The following is an 18,961-nucleotide window of genomic DNA, read 5'->3' on the forward strand; positions in this document are numbered from 1 at the left end:
CAACTAATTCAGGGGAAAGGAGCCAGGAATCGCCTCAGATTGCACCACAGAGCATCTAGAATCCAAAATTTCCCGGGGCCCTTAAGCGGGCCCCGGACCCCACGCCGTAAGGGCTTCGCGCTCCGCGCTCGCATTAGTTCTCGGAGCAAATAATTTTGCTCCAACAGTGTGCCCCCCGTCTAAACAAATCCTGGATCCGCGCCTGCTATATACCAACAAAGAATGAAGACTTTCCAATGTCAAGAGGTAAAATGAAACGGCAGATATCATCCACCTGCGGCGGATCTAGAAGGGGGTGGGGGGTCCTCCTTAAAAGCATGTTCAGCGCATTATACTAGTACCGACGTCGGTAATTTTGAGAACTTTATTTTAATGAGAGGCTTGCGCATCGCCTGTGTCATTTTACGCTCGATGAACGTTGGAGGGGGGGGGGGGGCGTTTTCGGCGGCCCGGGGGGCTCCCCCCTTTCTTTCGAGTTAGGGGAGATATTATACAGTTAGGTAAGAATTAGGTATAAGAGTTGGGAGTCCAGTAGAAAGTTTTGTCTCACTTCCTTTGGTTAACTGTCACCCCAGTTGTACTGAACAATAAGCCGGAATTGAAGATGAACCTGTGTCTGTGTCTCTTCTTTTGGTTAGTTAGGTTATGGCATGTATGTTAGAAAGCTCACCCTCTTGTAATTTAAAGTTAGAATCAGCTTTTTACAGTTAAGTGTGGAAAGTGAAAGTGATGTGTAGAGTTAGTGTGTTAGTTTGAAATAGAACACACATGCTACTTTTGAGAAAAGGTTGAAGATTTTTGAGCTTGTCCGACTACAACTTTGTTGGCCATTGACAAACTTAGGGCAATTTTGCCTACTGTTAGACACAAATCAGGTGTCTAAAACTGACAGCTTTATGTCCCCCCCCCCGGCCCCGTGACCACTTATCGCCCAACTTCAAAAAATACGGACAAATATCGGAACTCTCAAGCCCGGTTCATACTTCACGCGAAAGCTTGTGCGAAACGAAATTCATGTCGTTAACAATGGTGGACGCGCTTCGAAGGTATTGTTGACGTCACGAATTTCGCTTCGCTTCCGCTTTCGCGTGAAGTATGAACCGGGCTTCATGCGTGATGGAGACACACCACACAACTCAACTTTTCTGTTCATTATTCTCCATTGAGAGATTGAACGAAGAAGCGGTCCACGCGCGCCCAGTATAATCAATTTACTTTGTTGCCACTCCTCCTAATTCAGCTTAGACTTTACTCAAGTCGGACTTTTTGATATCCACAACACACTCAGTATTTAGTACCCTCTCACAAGTGGCGCCAGCCGCGCCGAGTACCAGTTATGACCTCTCACCCCACGCGGAAAATAGCGTCTGCTACTGTAAACTGCAAGACGACGTTGTTTGTTAACAAAAACTGGTCAACAAAAACACCCCGAATATTACTTTCTCCAGTGATTAACATTCCAACCATCAAGGAAAATGCCAGGACAAGAAGCACCCAAGTCACAAGGCACCCAGACGGGGGCGATTCCGTTCACGTTATGGCTGGATCCAGCGTATATCGAGTACGTGCGATCGGGTCTGTTGGTGCTGGTTTTCTTAGCGGCGATGTGGACGCGCAGCAGGCGGACCTGGATCCTCGTGGACACGGTGGCCGTCTTCGCGTTTGGCCTGGCCTTCATGTTCATCCCGGACAAACTTCTTGGCTTCCAGGTTAGCGGCTTGAGCTTGGTGGAGATCGTGATAACGTTAATATCACGTTGATCATAGTGAAGTTGTGCTGTCAATTTGTTAAAGATAGTGATTGATTGATTTATTAATTTCAAGATAGGCTACTAGTAGTCCGAGTAACTTGGACCCAACTTATCGCCTTTTTAAAAATTTGGACATGGTCTGGCGATATCGCCAGACCATGTCCAAATTTTTAAAAAGGCGATAAGTTGGGTCCAAGTTACTCGGACTAGGCTACTAGTACTTACTAGATTAGCAAGTAGGTTAAAGAATAAGAACAGAAACAGTGATTATTGTGAAATTCTATGCTGAATGAAATAGTCATATAGTGGTAAAAGTGTACTCTCCAAAAAGGTTTAAGACCCATCCCCCACTTTTATGTGAATTTTTTTTCTTATTGTATTATCCTCTAAGTTATAGCTCTTCAAATGACTTCTCTACCTGTACAATCTACAACTAGGGCCTACTCAGGCTACTGCCAACGACTTACAAGCATTTTCTTTTTAATTCTAGTGACCCCAGTCATGCCAGTTTTGTAATTTTAAACAGTTGTTTTAAGCGTGATTTTCAGTGGTGCTTTGCATACCAATGTGGGTTTCGAGTGAACTCGGTCCCAAACCAACTGTTGGGGGGGGGGGGGGAGGGAGGGGGGAGGGGAGGGGGATTTTGATCGGGGGGAGGGGGATGTTGATCCTGACGCCACTTTTTTCATCATATATTATCTTAATGAAGGTCAGTCATTGCAAAAATGTTGAAAAGACCTTAATGTGGGACTGAGAAACATTTCCAATTTTGTTTGAAAATACTTTGAAAATGTACTCAACTCTCCATAGACTCTGTACACAACCAAAGAAGTGGCGTCTGGAAACTAAATTCTTTCCGAAACTGCTCTAGCAAGGCACTAGGGGCAAAAATCTAATTGCACCACATGAGGGGCTGAGAGACCTTAAATGTATCCAACCTTTGTTTGCGTACATTTATTTTTTTTACAGGAATCTAGTTGGCCTTGGACCGAGTTGACTGTGGACTTTGGGCCAAGGGCGTCAGTTGCTTCTCAAAAGTGGGGGGCAGACCTTGATCAGAACCATTGCGAGTGCGAAGCGCAAAGCGCGAAGCAATAATAGCGTGGGGTTCAAGGCCCGCTTAAGGGCCCCGAAAATTGTGGAATCTAGATGCTCTGTGGTGCAATCTGAGGCAATTTCTGACCACTTTAACCATTTTTTTTTTTAGCAAAAGATCATCATTTCAACATCATTTTTGAGTTTGGAGTCATTGAATCAGCTATTCTGAGCTATAGAATCATATGTCATGTATGTAGGCTACAATTTTACGAAAAAAGTGGGGGGGGGGGTGACAAACGATATGATATCCCTCACCTTTTAAAAGTAATTTTAATTGTAATATGCTTAACTTAAACTTTGTTAAATAAACATCTTTCCCAGATTAGATTTCTAGCCTTGTAGTGTGTTCTAATTGAATGCTATTTCCCTTTCAATTGGAATTTGTGTATAAAGGATTTAGAATTCATTAAACTCACAGTTGATTTAATAACCTTTGCTGTCTTGGCAAATTTCAGGTGGAAAGTAAAGTCAAGATAGAGGGCGTCATGGTGATGTTGTGCCGAACCTTTGGTTCCTTTATGATTGGTTCTGGGTTCTCCTGGTTCTTCCTTCGCAAGTCGACTGACAACTACACACAAGTCATGCTGTTAGCTACCAGAATTGTGGTAAGGTACTGATAGATAGGGATCATACTAATTGACGTAGACACACCGTAAACACATACATGTTTACGTTACATACCTAGTGTGGACATTCCTTTGTTTTCGTGTACTAATCTTTTACAGCTGTGGGATAATCCTTGAGAAACCCACCTCCACACGGTCCCCAATGATCCCATACATCACTGGCGAAACTTCACACTCACTTGACATCAATTCTTCAAGAATTTGGGAGGCTGCTGTAGCCACATGGTGTAACTGGGCGCTGCCATTTTGACAACGGTTAAGTTGCCCAAATCAGTTCTGCTTTGCCGAACACTGTTGGTTAACACTCAGCAAACATTCAGAAACTGTTCGTACCAGAACACAGCCCAGTGCATTCAAGTTCAAGAATTACCTGTGAATTCAAGACAAGAATGACATTATGTGATTTTTCTCGTACTGTCTTTTACTTTGATACATGTAAACCCATACGAGAAAAAGTATCAATTTTCTTTAATGACAGCTGTTATGTGAAGTACATCCTAAGTAGAATTTTAAGCAGGACAGACGAAAAAAAAAACCAAAAGAGGGGAAAAAAAGATAGGAAAAATTGAACTCATTTATCATCATATAATTCTTGTTGGTGTTTTCCATGCAGGGAAATGCTGCTCTTCTCATAGCGATGTACGTGGCCAAAACGCAGGATAAACTGTTGAATGACCAAGTAAGTGCGCAGACAAAACTGATTTTAGTTTTTTAATAAATTTGTATTTGCCATAGTTTGGGTTTTTTTTTTTGCTATAAAACACAGCCAATGCTTCGCAACAATAGGGTACCAGCTAAAAAGCCATCTTTAATTAAAACAGTGTATTTTGTCATCATTTGTATCAGTTTGTGCGGTTTGGAGTCTTGGGCGCTGTCCTGTGGACCCTCGGGAGTGCCCTGCACTTTCTGATGGCCAAGAACTACGGTGGTCACACCCAGCTGGATAGCTGGCTGAACCTGCATCTTAGGATTGACTTCTTCCTGACGCTGATGTTCGGTCTGTTCTGGTATGCTTACCCCCACCTGGTTATCAAGATGCATGCCCCGGTAAGTACACAAAGAAAAACTGCCTATTAGCTGTTTTCCCATTAGAACTTTTTTGATTAACCTATTGCATCTTTCCCGTAGAATTACAAAATTAAGTCTAATGGAGACAGCTGGTGAACTAACATCCCTGTCAACTTACCGCGACCGTGATGTAAAACTACCAGGCCAAAAGTGATTGCAGAAGATTTCCGTGCAGTTACTGTAGATTAACAGGGATGCTGATAAGTCCAGTGAAAACATCCTCACACTGTACAACTACAGCGACCACGCTGGAAATCTACTGTGAAAAATACCTTGCAAACAACGTCACTTCCTGTATTACGTCCTGTATTTACAGCATGCGCGCAAAATGTAAACATGATGGTGGTATGAGTTCCTGTTCCCTTGTGCATAGTACAACGTCCAACGTACACAACTGATGCAACGGAAATGTCTTTTCTTGTCCGTTTGCCCCACTGTAAACTGTCAAAGGGTCAAAAGTTATTGTGCGCAGCGCCCGCAATCTGTGACATTTGACCAGCCATGTATGGCGATTGAAGCATTCTGTCTGTGTTGAAAAAGTCTAAGTGGGAATGGCTGGTAGAAATACCCAAAGGAATGTTGACAGTAAGTTGCGGGAAGTTTCCGTGAGACCGCAGAAGAGAAGTCCTATGGTAACACAGCTATTGAAACACAAACTTGTTCCAGGGAGAGAGTAAAGAAACAGCCTGTGCTTTCAATTATCTACTGTAAGTTGGGTTTAATAAATTTCCCTTCACTTGCTTTTTATTGCTGAATTTGCACAGTCCAGTACACATAAAACAATTATCTGGTGTGAAAGTTATAAACTTCCTGGGCTTTGTAGACCCACTGAGGCAAATTCTGCCATTGTTTTTTTCTCATGGTTCAAGATTTCATTGAATCCTCTGCACTGGGATGATTATTCCTACCCTGTTTTGCTATCAAGCTGACAAGTATGAGCAAAGATGACATGCTAGTAGTTATACATGTGTATTTAAAGGTAGAGTACATCATTTGTCATTTGAGAATTTTTTTTTTCATTTGAAGCAACGAAAGTGCTCACAATCTAAGAAGGGTGCTTATTTGTAACAACTAACCTAATGAAGTTTCAGCTCAGTGAATGCTGTATATTCTGAGAAAACAATATTCTAGGATCTTGATTTCAATTCAAAAGTTGCTGAGTCATGTTTTGAATTGCGCCTGAAATCAGCATCTGGGACACGTTCTCATTCAGCCGATTGCAGCTACGCGATGTCACGCGTTGAACCGACGAATTATAGCAACTGGGCGCGTGTGTGCGTTGTGTCAACGCTTGCGTGTACTCATATATGGCGTCGCCGAATTAAAATCGAACTACTAACGGAAATTTACAAAAATGCGTCTTTAGACGCATCGTTGGAAAAGTCCTTCTTTTATTGCTTTCTTCGGTGACAGCATGCCAGAAGGAATAATTTCACAGGGAGTTTAGTACCATTAACATCTTCAAACCAAGTCTGCTTTTCAACAGTAATTTTGTCAGTTACTTTTTGGATAGCTGCAAATGATGTACTCTACCTTTAACCCTGTACTGGTGTTTATTTCAGTCCCTTTATTTCATGGCTAGTTTATAACCTTCTTCAAGTGTACAAGACTCAGTATAGGACATCACAAAATACAGCAGTTGCAATAGTTGAACGTCGTTGCAACTTCAAAAACTATTCTAGAGTGAAGATGCTCATTACCCCCAGAATATTCACCTATTCACAGGTATTCACTTGTCTTCTCGGGCTCCTTGATAAGACAATATAATGCCCACCCATATTTATCAAAAACACCACTACATTTGATTTAACTTGTGCTGATAGACTGAAGGTGGCTGGGTAGGCTCAACAGGTATTAACACCTGCTGGGTCTGTAGCTGAACTTGTTGTGTCTAGTTGTGAGAAAAGTATCCACCTCTAAAAAATCATTAAAAAAAAACTTAACAGAGAACTTGTGTTGGAGAACAATGTGTATGCTTCTGTGTTGACAGGGTGCTGGAGTGAAGGTCAATGGCATCCATGTTCTTGTGGAGCAATCAGTAGGAGCCATGCTGATTGGCTCGGCCATTCTGAGCGCTGTCGCTCCGGGGTTCATGTTCCACGAAGACAAGAGAAACGTCCTGCTCTGTAGGATCCTGGTGAGTGGGCAGCCATCTTTGTCTTGTCTCCCGAGCAAACCAATATCACAGTATACTGAATTTAAATCCAGACAAAGGTCACCACACTACAACTATTTAGTGATAATTTGCCTTGATCCAATGGTTATAGTGCCTTATCCTTATCATCAATGGCGGAACATTTTATCAACAATCTCAAGGTGTTTTACAATTATTACCCCGTTCATCAGGCCATGAGACCATGCGGTAGCCAATATCAGCGCGCATTCACCCTCTACCCTCACAGGTACCCATTCATACTCCTGGCGGGGGAGAGGCAATTGTAGTTAAGTGTCTTGCCCAAGGGCACAAAACCGTGTTCCTGGCAGGGTTCAAATGCACACACCATCGTTCATGAGTCCAACACCGTAACCACTGTACCATGGCATTCTACATGAGTTTGAACCCCGATTGGGTTCATTGTGCTTGTGTGTTCTTGGGCAAGACACTTTACTGCAATTTCCTCTCTCCATCAAGGGAAACAGGTAACAGTCAGCAAACATGACAGATTGAACTGATCTTAAACTGAACTGACAAAACTGAACTCATGGCCTGAGGAATTGAGGGGGAAGATAATTGTGAAGCACTTCTAAAGATTGGCATAAAGTGCTACATTATAAAGTATGATATTTATTATTTGTTTTCAGACCATCATCATGGTTGTCATAACAGCCCTCTCCTCCGTGGACCATTCCGACATTGACAAGAGCGCCATGCTTGCCCACTTGGTGGGCGTGGCCTGGATCATCAATGCTGGGCTGGGCTACTTTGCCCCCCATGAAACAGATGGGTACTGGAGCAGCCGGAAGAGGGCCAACAAGACGGACTAAAGGGGGTGGAAAAGGGGGTAGGATTTGGGGAGCTTTGTAGTCCAGTCCTTTTCCAATTCTGTCAAGAATTCTGAATATAAAATAACAGTCAGAATTTTAACTGTATTTTTAACCTGATTACTTTGGTCATTCTATAAATTCAGGGTCTACATTTTTCCTGACCCTGTTACATCAGATATCTGTGATTTTATAAATTCTGGATGTACTCCTTAATGCAGTCGTCCTCCAAGAGTGAGTAATTAAAAATCATTTGAAGTCATTTTTAATGATACTTGAATGGCAAGTTACAAAGTTGCAACTTTACAGGGACAGGAAAAATGTCACACTTTGGACCCTAAATTGATAGAATGACCATTTTGCCCCAAAATGTAGGCTGACAATGTCCGAGAATTCACTAACAAACTCGGACTTGAGTATGAGTGTGTCCTACTCTTGTATTCATACTTGATATACTCAGTCAACCTAGCACCAGTGCTTAGGTTTGATTTACTGGCCTACACCCTTGAATATTGAGGGATTTGGAAAAGAACATGTCTACGTTACTGGTGTTATAGAGATGGGTGTTTATAGATTGGTGAGTAACTGGGATCCTGGAAAAAGATCACAAATGACGTTCATCTCTCGAATTTCACAATCAGGTATGTCACTGAATGCAGTTGGAACATTGTCAAGCCAATGGATCGATTCAACATGAAATAACTTGTACACTGTTTAAATAATCTTGTTTGTACAGCTGTGAAAAAAAGTACTAATCAAAACCGAGATTGGTAAATATCACTTGCAGAGATGCCAACCATTACTCTTTTGGAGTAATTACTAGGATTTTGAGGCATGTTACTACTCTTGAAAATTCCAGCTGTCCTAAATGCCAACATTGTGGTTACTCTGAAAAGTACTGTGGTTACTCTTAAACTTGACTGTTGTCCTATGTATTTACATTAGAATTACTCTTTGCAGGAAGAATCATTACTATTTTGTAGTCTGTAAAGTTGGCATCTCTGCGCTTGTTTTCATTCAATTGAACCTATAGAATTGAAACAAACAAATGGTTTAATTTAGGTGCTGGGGATTTTTGGCAACCCCCCCCCCCACCCCCCAAAAAAGAGAAACATAACTCACATTAAGGTTTTTTGTTTTTTTAATTCTTTGATTAAATTTTGTCTGGAGAGCCATTGATTGCAGGGCTTAATTAGTGGAGAGTTGCATATTATTAAGTGGGTGGCGGTCTTCCGGGGCGTAGGTTTTTAAAAATATTTTTTTGCTCATTGAAATGTAACCAGCAGGAAATCAACATGGCTGCATTGTTTTTAAACGGTTATTTAAGATGTGATAACATTGCAACATCATCATTTTTGCTTTTGTGTAAATTTTAAGCCTCTTAGTGAAATATTTTGACATTGCTTAGAAGTGCGTTCTAAGTTTAGTTGTAACACACTAATTATCCATCAAAATGAACAAAGGTGAGGTACCCAAACATTATGGTTACTTCCTTTGTAAATATAGTAGAAAATAATTTACTTCGTAGAGTAGTTTTGTAATATTTTTACCACTAATATGATAATTTTTGCTGTACATTTGTGTTTAAGTGTTAAGGGGATGTGATCAAAACGAAATTGGTAGATCTCGTGTAGCATTAGAATTGTTTCATTGTTTTAAAGCCACTTTTATTTTTGTTTTCTGAAAGGAATGTGGATTAATAACTTTCTTCTTTCCCTGCTTGCCATTTTTAAAACATATTTCTTAAAGCTGTATATAAATCGGCACAGTAAGAAGTAGTTTTGTTTGTAATTTTAATCATGTTCCCATTAATGGTTTAAAGTCATTTGCTGTTAAAATACATGTAGATGACAGTGTCAAAAGTCAAGCAAGACTGCCCTGAAACAATGCCATGTTGACACGGCAAATGAAATAGGTTTGGCACTATAGCATCAGGAATTTCTGGACTGGTTGCAATATTATCACAGGAGTGTTGTATTGTTACCTATTACATGGACATATTTTTTAAATATTAGCACGTATGTGTTCTGTCACCATGATTGAGCTTAAAGTTGGAAATTGTCATTTTGCAGTACAGTGAGGCAAAGCCAAATTTTGAAGGGGTGGTCGCTTTTTTTGTTTTCAGGAGAATCTCAATCTGTTCTACCTTTCCCATTTTCCCCTGTTTTATCAAACATCTTTAAAACCTATTTTCATCCTGTTTTATAAGTTGACTGTTCATGCACTGTGATAGTCTGGTTCCCAGACCAAAAGATTCCGACTATTCCTGATGAATCTTAGGTCAGGTAGCCTCCGGTAATACAATGTATTACAATTTACATCACGTGACTAAAACGGGAGGAATTCCTCCTTTTTCCGAAACTGTCCGAAGTTTGCCGAATTCATTTCGTCGACAATCGGATAGTGTCCGAGTATTTCCGAGTATAATATAGGTTTTATTAACTGCTAATTGCTTATTAAAAACTTTTAAAAACTAGTTGATAATTAATATCCATTGCTTTTATTTAGAAAACTTGAAATTCAACGACGATTTTGCACTCGGATCGTATACGAGGGGCGAACTTTTTGCTGCGTCATGCACTAGTTTGAATTTGACGACCGTTACCGGCATTTTCCAAAACGCGGCGTGGTCTCAATTCGGCTCCGCCTGCTAACAGTGCTGTTTGGGTGTCCAACTTTGAAGATTCCAGGTTAAAATTAGTCAATGTTTTTTTACAGAAGTATTAAACTGTATATCATAACTGTATGATATATGAAGCAAGTGATTTATTTTTAAAAAAATTATCGGAACATTAAAAGCTTTATGTGATAAAGCGAATTCGGAAACGAAGTCGAGCTTTGAAAAAGGGCCGTCAATGTCGTCATGTTTATTTTTAGCCACGGAGGCTGCCTGACCTACAATTTAGACGTGTAGACGTCGGGGGAAATTGTCAGGTCAGGGAACCAGACTAGCACTGTGATACAACAGCAGGATCTGTAAATGGCATTTTTCTCAAAAATAATTTTTTCAATTTCATTTAATTGGGGTCTATATTTCCGTTACCGAACTCAGTATCCCCAAGTGTTGTATACCATTAGAAATCTCTTGTTTTGCAGAATCCAGAAAGTAATATTTCTCAATTCTTAAAAACTCAAAATTTATGCTCATTTGTTGGTGACAGCTCACATATAAGGAGTGCAATAGCATGTGCCATCCATGTGATAAGTCTTTGGGTTCTTGTATGATGTATACTAATGTGAATTACATTTGACTGATTTTCTCAGCGCCAATTTGAAAGTTCTACAGTGGGCCCAGAACCTCCTAACAAGTTCTGTCATATTCACAGAAACCAGCAAATATCCATTGTCAACAGAACACATTCATCAATTTTTTTTAAGTTCAGGAACTTTAGAGGTCTCATTTTTCTGGTGGGGACTCTCGGTGGGTTTACATGATAAAAGAGCGGGGTGTAGGCCAACCTCGTCCCTGTGACTTCGAGTACACTCCTACTAGCTACCCTCTTGCCCTGGTATTGGATCATTGCATGTGAACAAAATCTTTAGGTACAGAATAGTCTGGTGCCTGGCCATGCTTTAAATCAGTGTTTGTTTTTGTATGTGGTATCCAGGGTATAGATTGAATCAATTCATCGTTGCTTGAAATCGGCAAACACAGTTGTTATATTAAAATCTTAGCAATCAAACCTGCAGTATTGCACTCAATATGATCATAAGCAAAATGGAAAGGGAGCATTGTTTTTTTAAGAGCATTGGATGTAAAAATTCACAATGAATGCTAACAACGTGTGCTTCATGTTGATAATAAAATCACCGAGTCAGGATATAAATCCTCTTCTTGCTATTTCGGGATCGAATCGTGGTAAAGGAAGCAAGTATTCATTCCAGGGTCTTCTCGGACTTTGCTGATGTCTCAAGGTTGAAAGTAACCCTGGGAAACGGGTTGGGGTGCAGGCCGCTCAATTCCCCCCGTGCAATCCTGTCATTATCTTATTTTTGCACGTGTATAGGTTGTAATACTATGACTTTTTTTCAAGTGCAGAATTTGTTTTAAAATTGAACAAAGAAATTGACTGGAGCAGGGTTTGAACCTGCGACCTCTGGATTGCCGTTCCGGTGCTCTACCAACTGAGCTATCCAGCCCTGTGTTGGCAGTTCCTCATTTCGTTAGTGTCTTTGTTCAAGGGTGCTGGTCAGAAGTTTTGTAATTAAGGTACCTGACTAGTGTTCTTAGTGTTTTCATTTAGTAAAATGCATAAGCATAAAATGTGTACTCATGCCTATCCAAGTGATAGGAAACCACTGCCTTCTAGCTTTGGCTTGTACATCAGTTGTATAAGGCAGTTTTCGGCAAATTATCCCTTCATCATACTTTGCAATTTGTGTTTTTGCTAGTTTAAGTTCCTTTCCTTGTACATGTATACTAAATGACATTATTAAAATTAACACTTTTTGTTTATGTTTTTGTTTTTAAAAAAAAACTGCTTTTGTAAATACATGTATATGGTATTCCATGTCAGTTGTACTGTAATAATTTCGATAATTTGGCACGTTTTTATAAATAATGCCAAACCTACCAAGTGATCTTACAAATTGTAAACCACTCTAGAAAATACTACGCATTTTTGCTAAATGTGTTACTACTGCTCAGTGAAGTATTCGTTTTGAATAGTACTGTCAAAAACTCATATTGACTATTTTTGTAACAAATTTTTGCAGTGCAAAAGTCACATATACAAGTATTTGACTGCCAAATACAAAACTTCAACAGTAGATGGTGCTTGCATTCAAATGTCCCTCCCAGTGTCTATACCGAGATATACTGGATAATATAGGCCAATTGGACTATGGAAAGGCAAAACTGACTGGCACAATTTGCCTGCCCTTGTGAAGACATGATTATATATCGTCACATGCCCATTGAATGTTGTCAAACAGTGGGCAGCACTGGACACATAATGGGTGGCCATCTTGTGTCCAATTTCCACGGTGTCAAAACTAATTTTAGAGTTCCGTCGATAGGCAGAGCTCTAGATGAGGAACTGCAACATCTAGCGTCACGTGGACGCAAAATAGCTTCGTATAACACTGCACGTGGTGTCCATTTTGTGTCCAGGAACTGAGATGGTAGTATCGAAAACGAAGACCCCTAAAACGAAGACTGAAGACCCACTCGATAACAAAGAACCGCTCAAAAAACGAAGACACACTCGAGTGGGTCTTCGGTCTTTGTTTTCGATACTACCGAATTGAGACGGTTGTTGTTTCACATTTGTATTAACAGCTCATCCATTAGAAGGTGCTGCCCTTAAGTGACAGATTATCAAGACAACAGGGCCCAATTTCATGGAGCTGCTTAACAGTTAGCAGAAAAGTTGTGCTTACTAAAGCAGAAAATTGTGCTAACCTTAAGCACTATTTCATGGTCTGGTTACGCTAATGGTTGCGTGCATGGAGATTTCTATAGTTACGTCACGAATTTAAGCAACATTTTCCTCTGAGGTAAGCATGCTTTTTGCTGTGCTTACTGCTTACGGTCTCCATGAAATAGGAAGCTCTGTTAGCAGAACATTGTGTGCTTAGCAGCGTCATGAAACTGGGCCCAAAACAATCACCTATGACATTCAGCAGCATCTAGATTGTGAGAATGATAATGGACAATCATATCTGTTCAATTTAGATGGTTTATTGAGCCTCCTTTATGAGAATTTTTTGAACAAATAAAAAAAAAGAATAAAAATATGGAAAACTTATCCTGTGTATTAAGCGGCAGTTATTTGTGAAATTTCGGTTTTTCCTAGGTTGGTTTGAAAGATGAAACTGTGTGTCAATACCAAGACTCAGTTCACTAACTGTTTGAGAGAAGACTAACAATGCACATAGCATTAACCGTTCACTTTTGAGAAGAAAAAAGTTCCAATCTTTTTGAAGTTAATTTTTAAATTTTTTATTCAATACCCAAGGAACAGAACACAATGCATGGCTACCCACTTAACATTTAAATGAAACCAAAAAATTCAAAACTTACACAAAAATGGACAAAAACAATACTCTATTAATGGCATTGTGGATATACATTGTAAATACTAAATATACCTTAAGTTCAGGGCTTGTGTTTAATAAGTAGTGATCCTCTGCAAAGTACTATGCCAAAAAATGGAGCACACAAACTTTGACTTGAACACAAATTAATAATTTCATAAATATTTTGTATCAGATCTGGACAGAATGTCTGAAAAGTAACAATTTAATAAATAAACCCACCAAGGAATCATGAAAACACATAATTAAAAATTAATTTGTATTTTGATACTAAACTATGTTGTCTGTTTACAAATGTAACATTTCTAATTAAGTACAACTACTACACAAACTCAAAATAATGACTGTCATGTTAGTTTATTCCTAAATGTACCATTAGGGAGACACGTTATCGTAATTTCTTCGATAATAGGGAGACACCGGTCATTAGGGAGACACATTACTGTCTCTCTAATGGCACAGCCCCCCCCCCCCCTTTAGAGGCAACATTTTACTGTTGCAATTATGTTATATTTGTTGCTTGTGGTCTAATTAGTAAACATACCGAAATTCGCGGAAAAAGGACAAGGGAATATTGGGTTAGGGCACATTTAAGTTTGAAAAATTTTGTGCACAAGTCTATGGGAAAGTCTCGCTAATGACCCATTGCTGGTAATTATTATTTCTTTAAAATGAAAAAAAAAAAATCTTAATTAAAAAAACAACAATAACAACAACAAACAAACAATGAAAATCGCCAATTCTGTATAAATATTTTCACAGCAAATATATACTTTATCTTACATGTACATGTATCAACAAGTCATTTAAAAGCCACAATGGTTTTATTATTCAAACCAAATATGACATAAACATGACAAACCATCAACAAAAACCTGGAAAGTAAAAAAGAAATGGAATGTTTAAAAAGCCTCAAAGTATTCATGAGGCCACATTATGCAGAACATAGAAAATCTTGGCAGGATTATATTTTTTTGGTGAATATAAACAGTAGTTCTTGTGGGTTCATAAAAGAACCTTTAAAATATTACTGGCTATTGCGATGCATGCAAAAAGTGAATTTAAGGGTTGAAAAAAAAAAATGTAAAACTAAACGAGGTGCATTTCTTCACCAACCTCCATCCCAACAAACATGAGGACGGACAGACGATGAAAATTAAAAAGTGAGAAGTGGTGCAAAGCCAATACAGTAGAACGCCACTATAATGAACATGATGGGGTCCATAAAAAAATGTTCGCTATAAGTGGTCATTTGTTATAGTGATTGTACATTACAATAGAACGGGGGCCACAGGGGATGTAATGGGCTCCGTGCACAAGTACTCCTTCAACAGCCAGAAAAGGACAGTTGGGGGAGACCTAGACTGGTTCCCGGTCCATCCACTGCATATTTTGAATGATCTAAAGTTATTGGAGGCGGGGATTAGTCTGGGAGACCATTGCAAGTTAAATTTGAACGTATTCATGCGCCAAATGTTCATTATAGCTGTGTTTGTTATAGCAGCCTTTTACTGTAGGTTGATCAAAAAATTTAAATAGAAAAGGCCTAAAATGCACCTTTTGTGTATAAATTTGTTTCATGAACAGATCCCCCTAGTCTCAAATGATATGCTATCTAGATAAATAATAAAGTTCTTACTTCACTACCATCGTTGAGTACCCATACTACTTAAGATCTTTACTTGAGAATATCAACCCTTTAGCTGCTGTACTGACCATTACCGCCCTGCCTATAGATCAACTGCATTCAGCAGTCATCTTTGTGGTGTGGTTTGTTATTTTAATTCAGTAACAGTGAATGCACAAGTCTTCTACTTATGTGTATCCCTGTTGAACAACAGTACACAACACAAAGGTGGCTGCAGTACTAACGATCTATTACTCCCCCCCCCCCCCATAGCGCTCGAAACCACCCGAGCACTCTATGGTTTTATGTATTCATCAGTGAATAAACTCAATCTAATATTTTTTCATCATGGTTTCCACTATTATTACTCTTTTCACTCTTACGTATTAGAAAAGCCGGTCAAATTTTAATGCTTAATGGTGGGAGTTTGAGGGGTAATCAGCATGTTGAGTCCCAACTTTTTTTCTTTTTTTTTTGTGGCTACGGTGTTGGAATTGCAAGACTATAAGTTACACTGTAAGCTGCCACCCTCCGCACTGTCCAGATTGGCCAGGACAGTGTCTAGACTGGCCTCCAGTCCTTCCAGCTTGCCATCGAGCTCCTGCATTTGTTCACGTTGGGTCATGTACTGTGTCATCAAGGCTGTAAGAATATGAAACAGGGAATTGCTCAATTTGCTTCATTTGTGTGAAATAAAAATATTACACTTGCTCCTTAAAGGGAATATACAACATTTGCTTTTGCTGTAATTTTCAGAAATGGATGGATTTGGGAGGGGGGTAGTATTTTATAGCAAATATTGTTACACTGACTTGTGTGAAGTGTTGTGTTCGTAGATGCTGGAAAAACCAAGAAAAACAATCATGTTTCTCTAGGCTGGTTCCCTGACTCCACTTAAGATGAAATGGAGCAATTTATAGATGTCAGGGAATTGTCAGGGAACCAGTCTAGCTGGCTTGTACCCCTTCATAGGTGTGAAATCAATTGCAAACAAAATGCGGACTAAAATATGGTAAATTGGGGGCAGTATTTGAAAAAAGGCCAGGTTTTTTTCCAATGCTGGTCAGCCAACCAGCTTTGGAAATTGATACAAAAATACCACTTTTCTTGAAAATGACAGCACACCAGGTGCCATGATTTTACAGAATGATTTAGACTGTCATTCACTATTCATAATAATTTGGTAGTTTTGTTCTTGATGTTTGCAAATGTTGTACATTACCTTTAAAGGTAATGGGCACCATATGCAAACATCAAAAAGAAACTGCAAAAGTACTATAACATATCCTACTTGACTGTAAGAAATTATTGTATTAAGCATCCTGTGAAATCATTACACCAAGCTTGTATGCTGTCATTTTCAAGAAAAGAAGAATTACCATCATTTCCTTCTGATGGTTCAGACCAAACCACTGCGGGCATAAAAATATTATATTTTTATGGGAAATTTAGGGGGCTCGTTTTTGGTCAATTTTCGGGGACAGACAGACCAACCGACCGACAACCAAGTGACATGACATGTAGAAGCTCCTGCCAAAGCTTAAAAATATAATGAACATTTTGTAAGAGAAGGGCATTACAGGAACCTTGCTTTGTCTAGAGAAAAATGAAGATGTCTTTTCACAATTTTGAGCTGAAATTGTGACAGGTTAGTTATTTTTCAATAAGCTGCTTCAGATTTGTTGTAGTTTGTTCCTTGAATCGGCAAAAATACACTTTGTTTGGCAAAAAGTGTCCTTACCTTTAAGCAACATCATTATATTGGACTAAGTTTTCATGTGAATGCTTACTCCAAGGGAAAAGTGATAAAAAAGTTGAAAAAGTTGAGAGGTAGTAATACAAATAAAAGCTGGAAGGCTTTGATAGATTGTTCTGCTTACCATCTAGATCAGCCATTTGTTGGACAGTGACCACTTGTTGTTGGAGTGTCTCTGCTTGATCAGATACCACAGTGACGTCATTCAAGGCAGTAGAAGACTGACTTTTAGTTGCGTTAATCAGGGAAGTCAGGGATGCCGTGTCTGCAGCACTGGATTCATAGGCCTGCAAACAAGAATCAATTTGTTTTATTGTCAAAAAAACAAAAACAACAAAGGATGGTAATAAAGCAAAGGAAAGCATCAGAATCTATTCTGCATAACAATTCTCATCATCACATCAATTTTTTGTTCAATGGCACGTCAGCGGTAGTTACTTTAGCCCTTGATGTACTTAGATATATACAGCTGACCGGGAACATGGTGTTTGTGCCCTTGGGCAAGACACGTTACTACAATTGCCTCACTCCATCCAGGAGTGAAAATGGGTACCTGAGATTAGAGCCCAGATTGTGCTGATCTCGAACTGCTGCAGAAATAATTGGCGCATTGCCTGATGAACAGCGGTGGCAGAAGACCTCCGAGTACAAGTACGAGTACAGGGACCTCTAAGTACGAATTCTTTATGGAGTACTCCAGTGAAAATAATTCAAATCCCAAGTAACGAGTGGACAACTGAAACCACCAATTCAGCAACATGGATGTTATGGACTACTTTTGAGCAAGACTTTTTGAAAGCCAAGTCTGCTGCACTGCATAGTGAGATTTTTTTCATTCAAAACTGAATTACTTGATTTTTCCCCTGAGTCCTTATAATCAAGTATGAGTATGGTATGGTTATGGAGTGCGATGATGGAGTATGATATCAAATATTCCAATCAAATTTGCTTCTCGAGTATGACTTTCATGAGTTCAACTTTGAGTATATGACATTTGAGTATTCTGAAATAGTACTTGAGTTGTACTCGAGGTTGAGTACTGAGTACGAGTACTATAACACTGGACTGACCTGTTGTGCTGTGGTGGCCTGGGTACCAGCCAGACTTGCCCGGTATGCTGCATCCTGAGCCTGGTTCCTCCTAGCACTGAAACACTGCTGTGTGGTCCTGACTCCCTGTAGGATGCTGGATATAGCTGCTGAGGTCTGCTGTCCGCTGCTGATTGCCTGATTGGCTTCTTCCTGAACCTAAACAAAATTATGGAAAATAACAAAAAATGCTGCAAAACTGCTTTGTAGAAGTTGGCGGGGCTGCTTTTTCAATTCATGAAAGAATTTTTAAAAATCAATTACTTGACTCAAGTCTGAGTTTGAGTTGTAATTTTCAGTGTCTCGACTCGAGTGTGACAGATAGAAATTAAAAAATAAATATTAAATTGAACCCATTCTCGTTTTGTGACACAAACTGATCTCAAGCAAGGATGTAATGCAAACTTGACTCAAATTGAGTTACTGCCTGAGAATGACTCAAGTCACTGGCTACAAATGACTTAACTCAACACGAGTCACATAACTCAGTGGCGTTACAACACTGTGTCTCACCTGACTGGCTGTTGACCTGATGCTGGTGATGTTGTTGTCTGTTTCTGTCAGTCGCTGAGTCGTCTCCATTCTCACTCTCTCTCCTTCAGTCAACTCGTACTCAATGGTCTGAAGTTGAGCGCCCACCGACTCTGCCTCCTGCCTACCATGCACAAACAATCCCATAATGAACATGTTACTCAGGAGACACTACCTGTGGTTACTGAGACACTACCTATGGTTACTCACAAAACACTAGCTGTAGTTACTCATGAGACTACCTGTGGTTACTCATGAGATAATAGCCATGGTTACTCATGAGACACGTACTACCTATGGTTACTCACAAGATACTACCTGTAGTTTCTCATGAGACTACCTGTGGTTACTCATGAGACACTACCTATGGTTACTCATGAGACACTACCTGTGGTT

General features: G+C 39.6%; 2 protein-coding genes and 1 non-coding gene across 6 annotated transcripts in view; 1 reads left to right on the forward strand and 2 right to left on the reverse strand.

Moving 5' to 3' along the window:
• The first annotated feature begins 1,323 nt into the window (after positions 1-1,323).
• LOC119720738 lies at positions 1,324-7,609 on the forward strand. The gene is made up of 6 exons (XM_038190564.1): positions 1,324-1,709; positions 3,304-3,453; positions 4,088-4,153; positions 4,321-4,521; positions 6,533-6,679; positions 7,345-7,609. Exons 1-6 carry the CDS (start codon positions 1,476-1,478, stop codon positions 7,525-7,527), a joined length of 981 nt encoding a protein of 326 aa, XP_038046492.1. The 5' UTR covers positions 1,324-1,475; the 3' UTR covers positions 7,528-7,609.
• Positions 7,610-11,591: 3,982 nt separating this feature from the next.
• On the reverse strand, positions 11,592-11,664 carry Trnaa-ggc. Its single transcript has one exon. It is a non-coding gene; the product is annotated as a tRNA-Ala (tRNA).
• Positions 11,665-14,314: 2,650 nt separating this feature from the next.
• LOC119720836 (laminin subunit gamma-1-like) overlaps positions 14,315-18,961 on the reverse strand; it is a 50,486-nt gene continuing 45,839 nt past the window's right edge. For all 4 annotated transcript variants that reach the window (XM_038190691.1, XM_038190690.1, XM_038190689.1 and 1 more), the window contains 4 exons: positions 18,548-18,689; positions 18,017-18,193; positions 17,071-17,233; positions 14,315-15,832 (listed from right to left, as the gene is read on the reverse strand). In XM_038190691.1, coding sequence (XP_038046619.1) covers positions 15,693-15,832; positions 17,071-17,233; positions 18,017-18,193; positions 18,548-18,689 — 622 coding nt within the window. In that variant the 3' untranslated portion in view covers positions 14,315-15,692. The remainder of the gene's footprint in view (positions 15,833-17,070; positions 17,234-18,016; positions 18,194-18,547; positions 18,690-18,961) is intronic.

Source organism: Patiria miniata, unplaced genomic scaffold (assembly GCF_015706575.1).
Source record: "Patiria miniata isolate m_02_andy unplaced genomic scaffold, ASM1570657v1 HiC_scaffold_9, whole genome shotgun sequence".
In the NCBI taxonomy this organism is placed as follows: Eukaryota; Metazoa; Echinodermata; class Asteroidea; order Valvatida; family Asterinidae; genus Patiria; species Patiria miniata.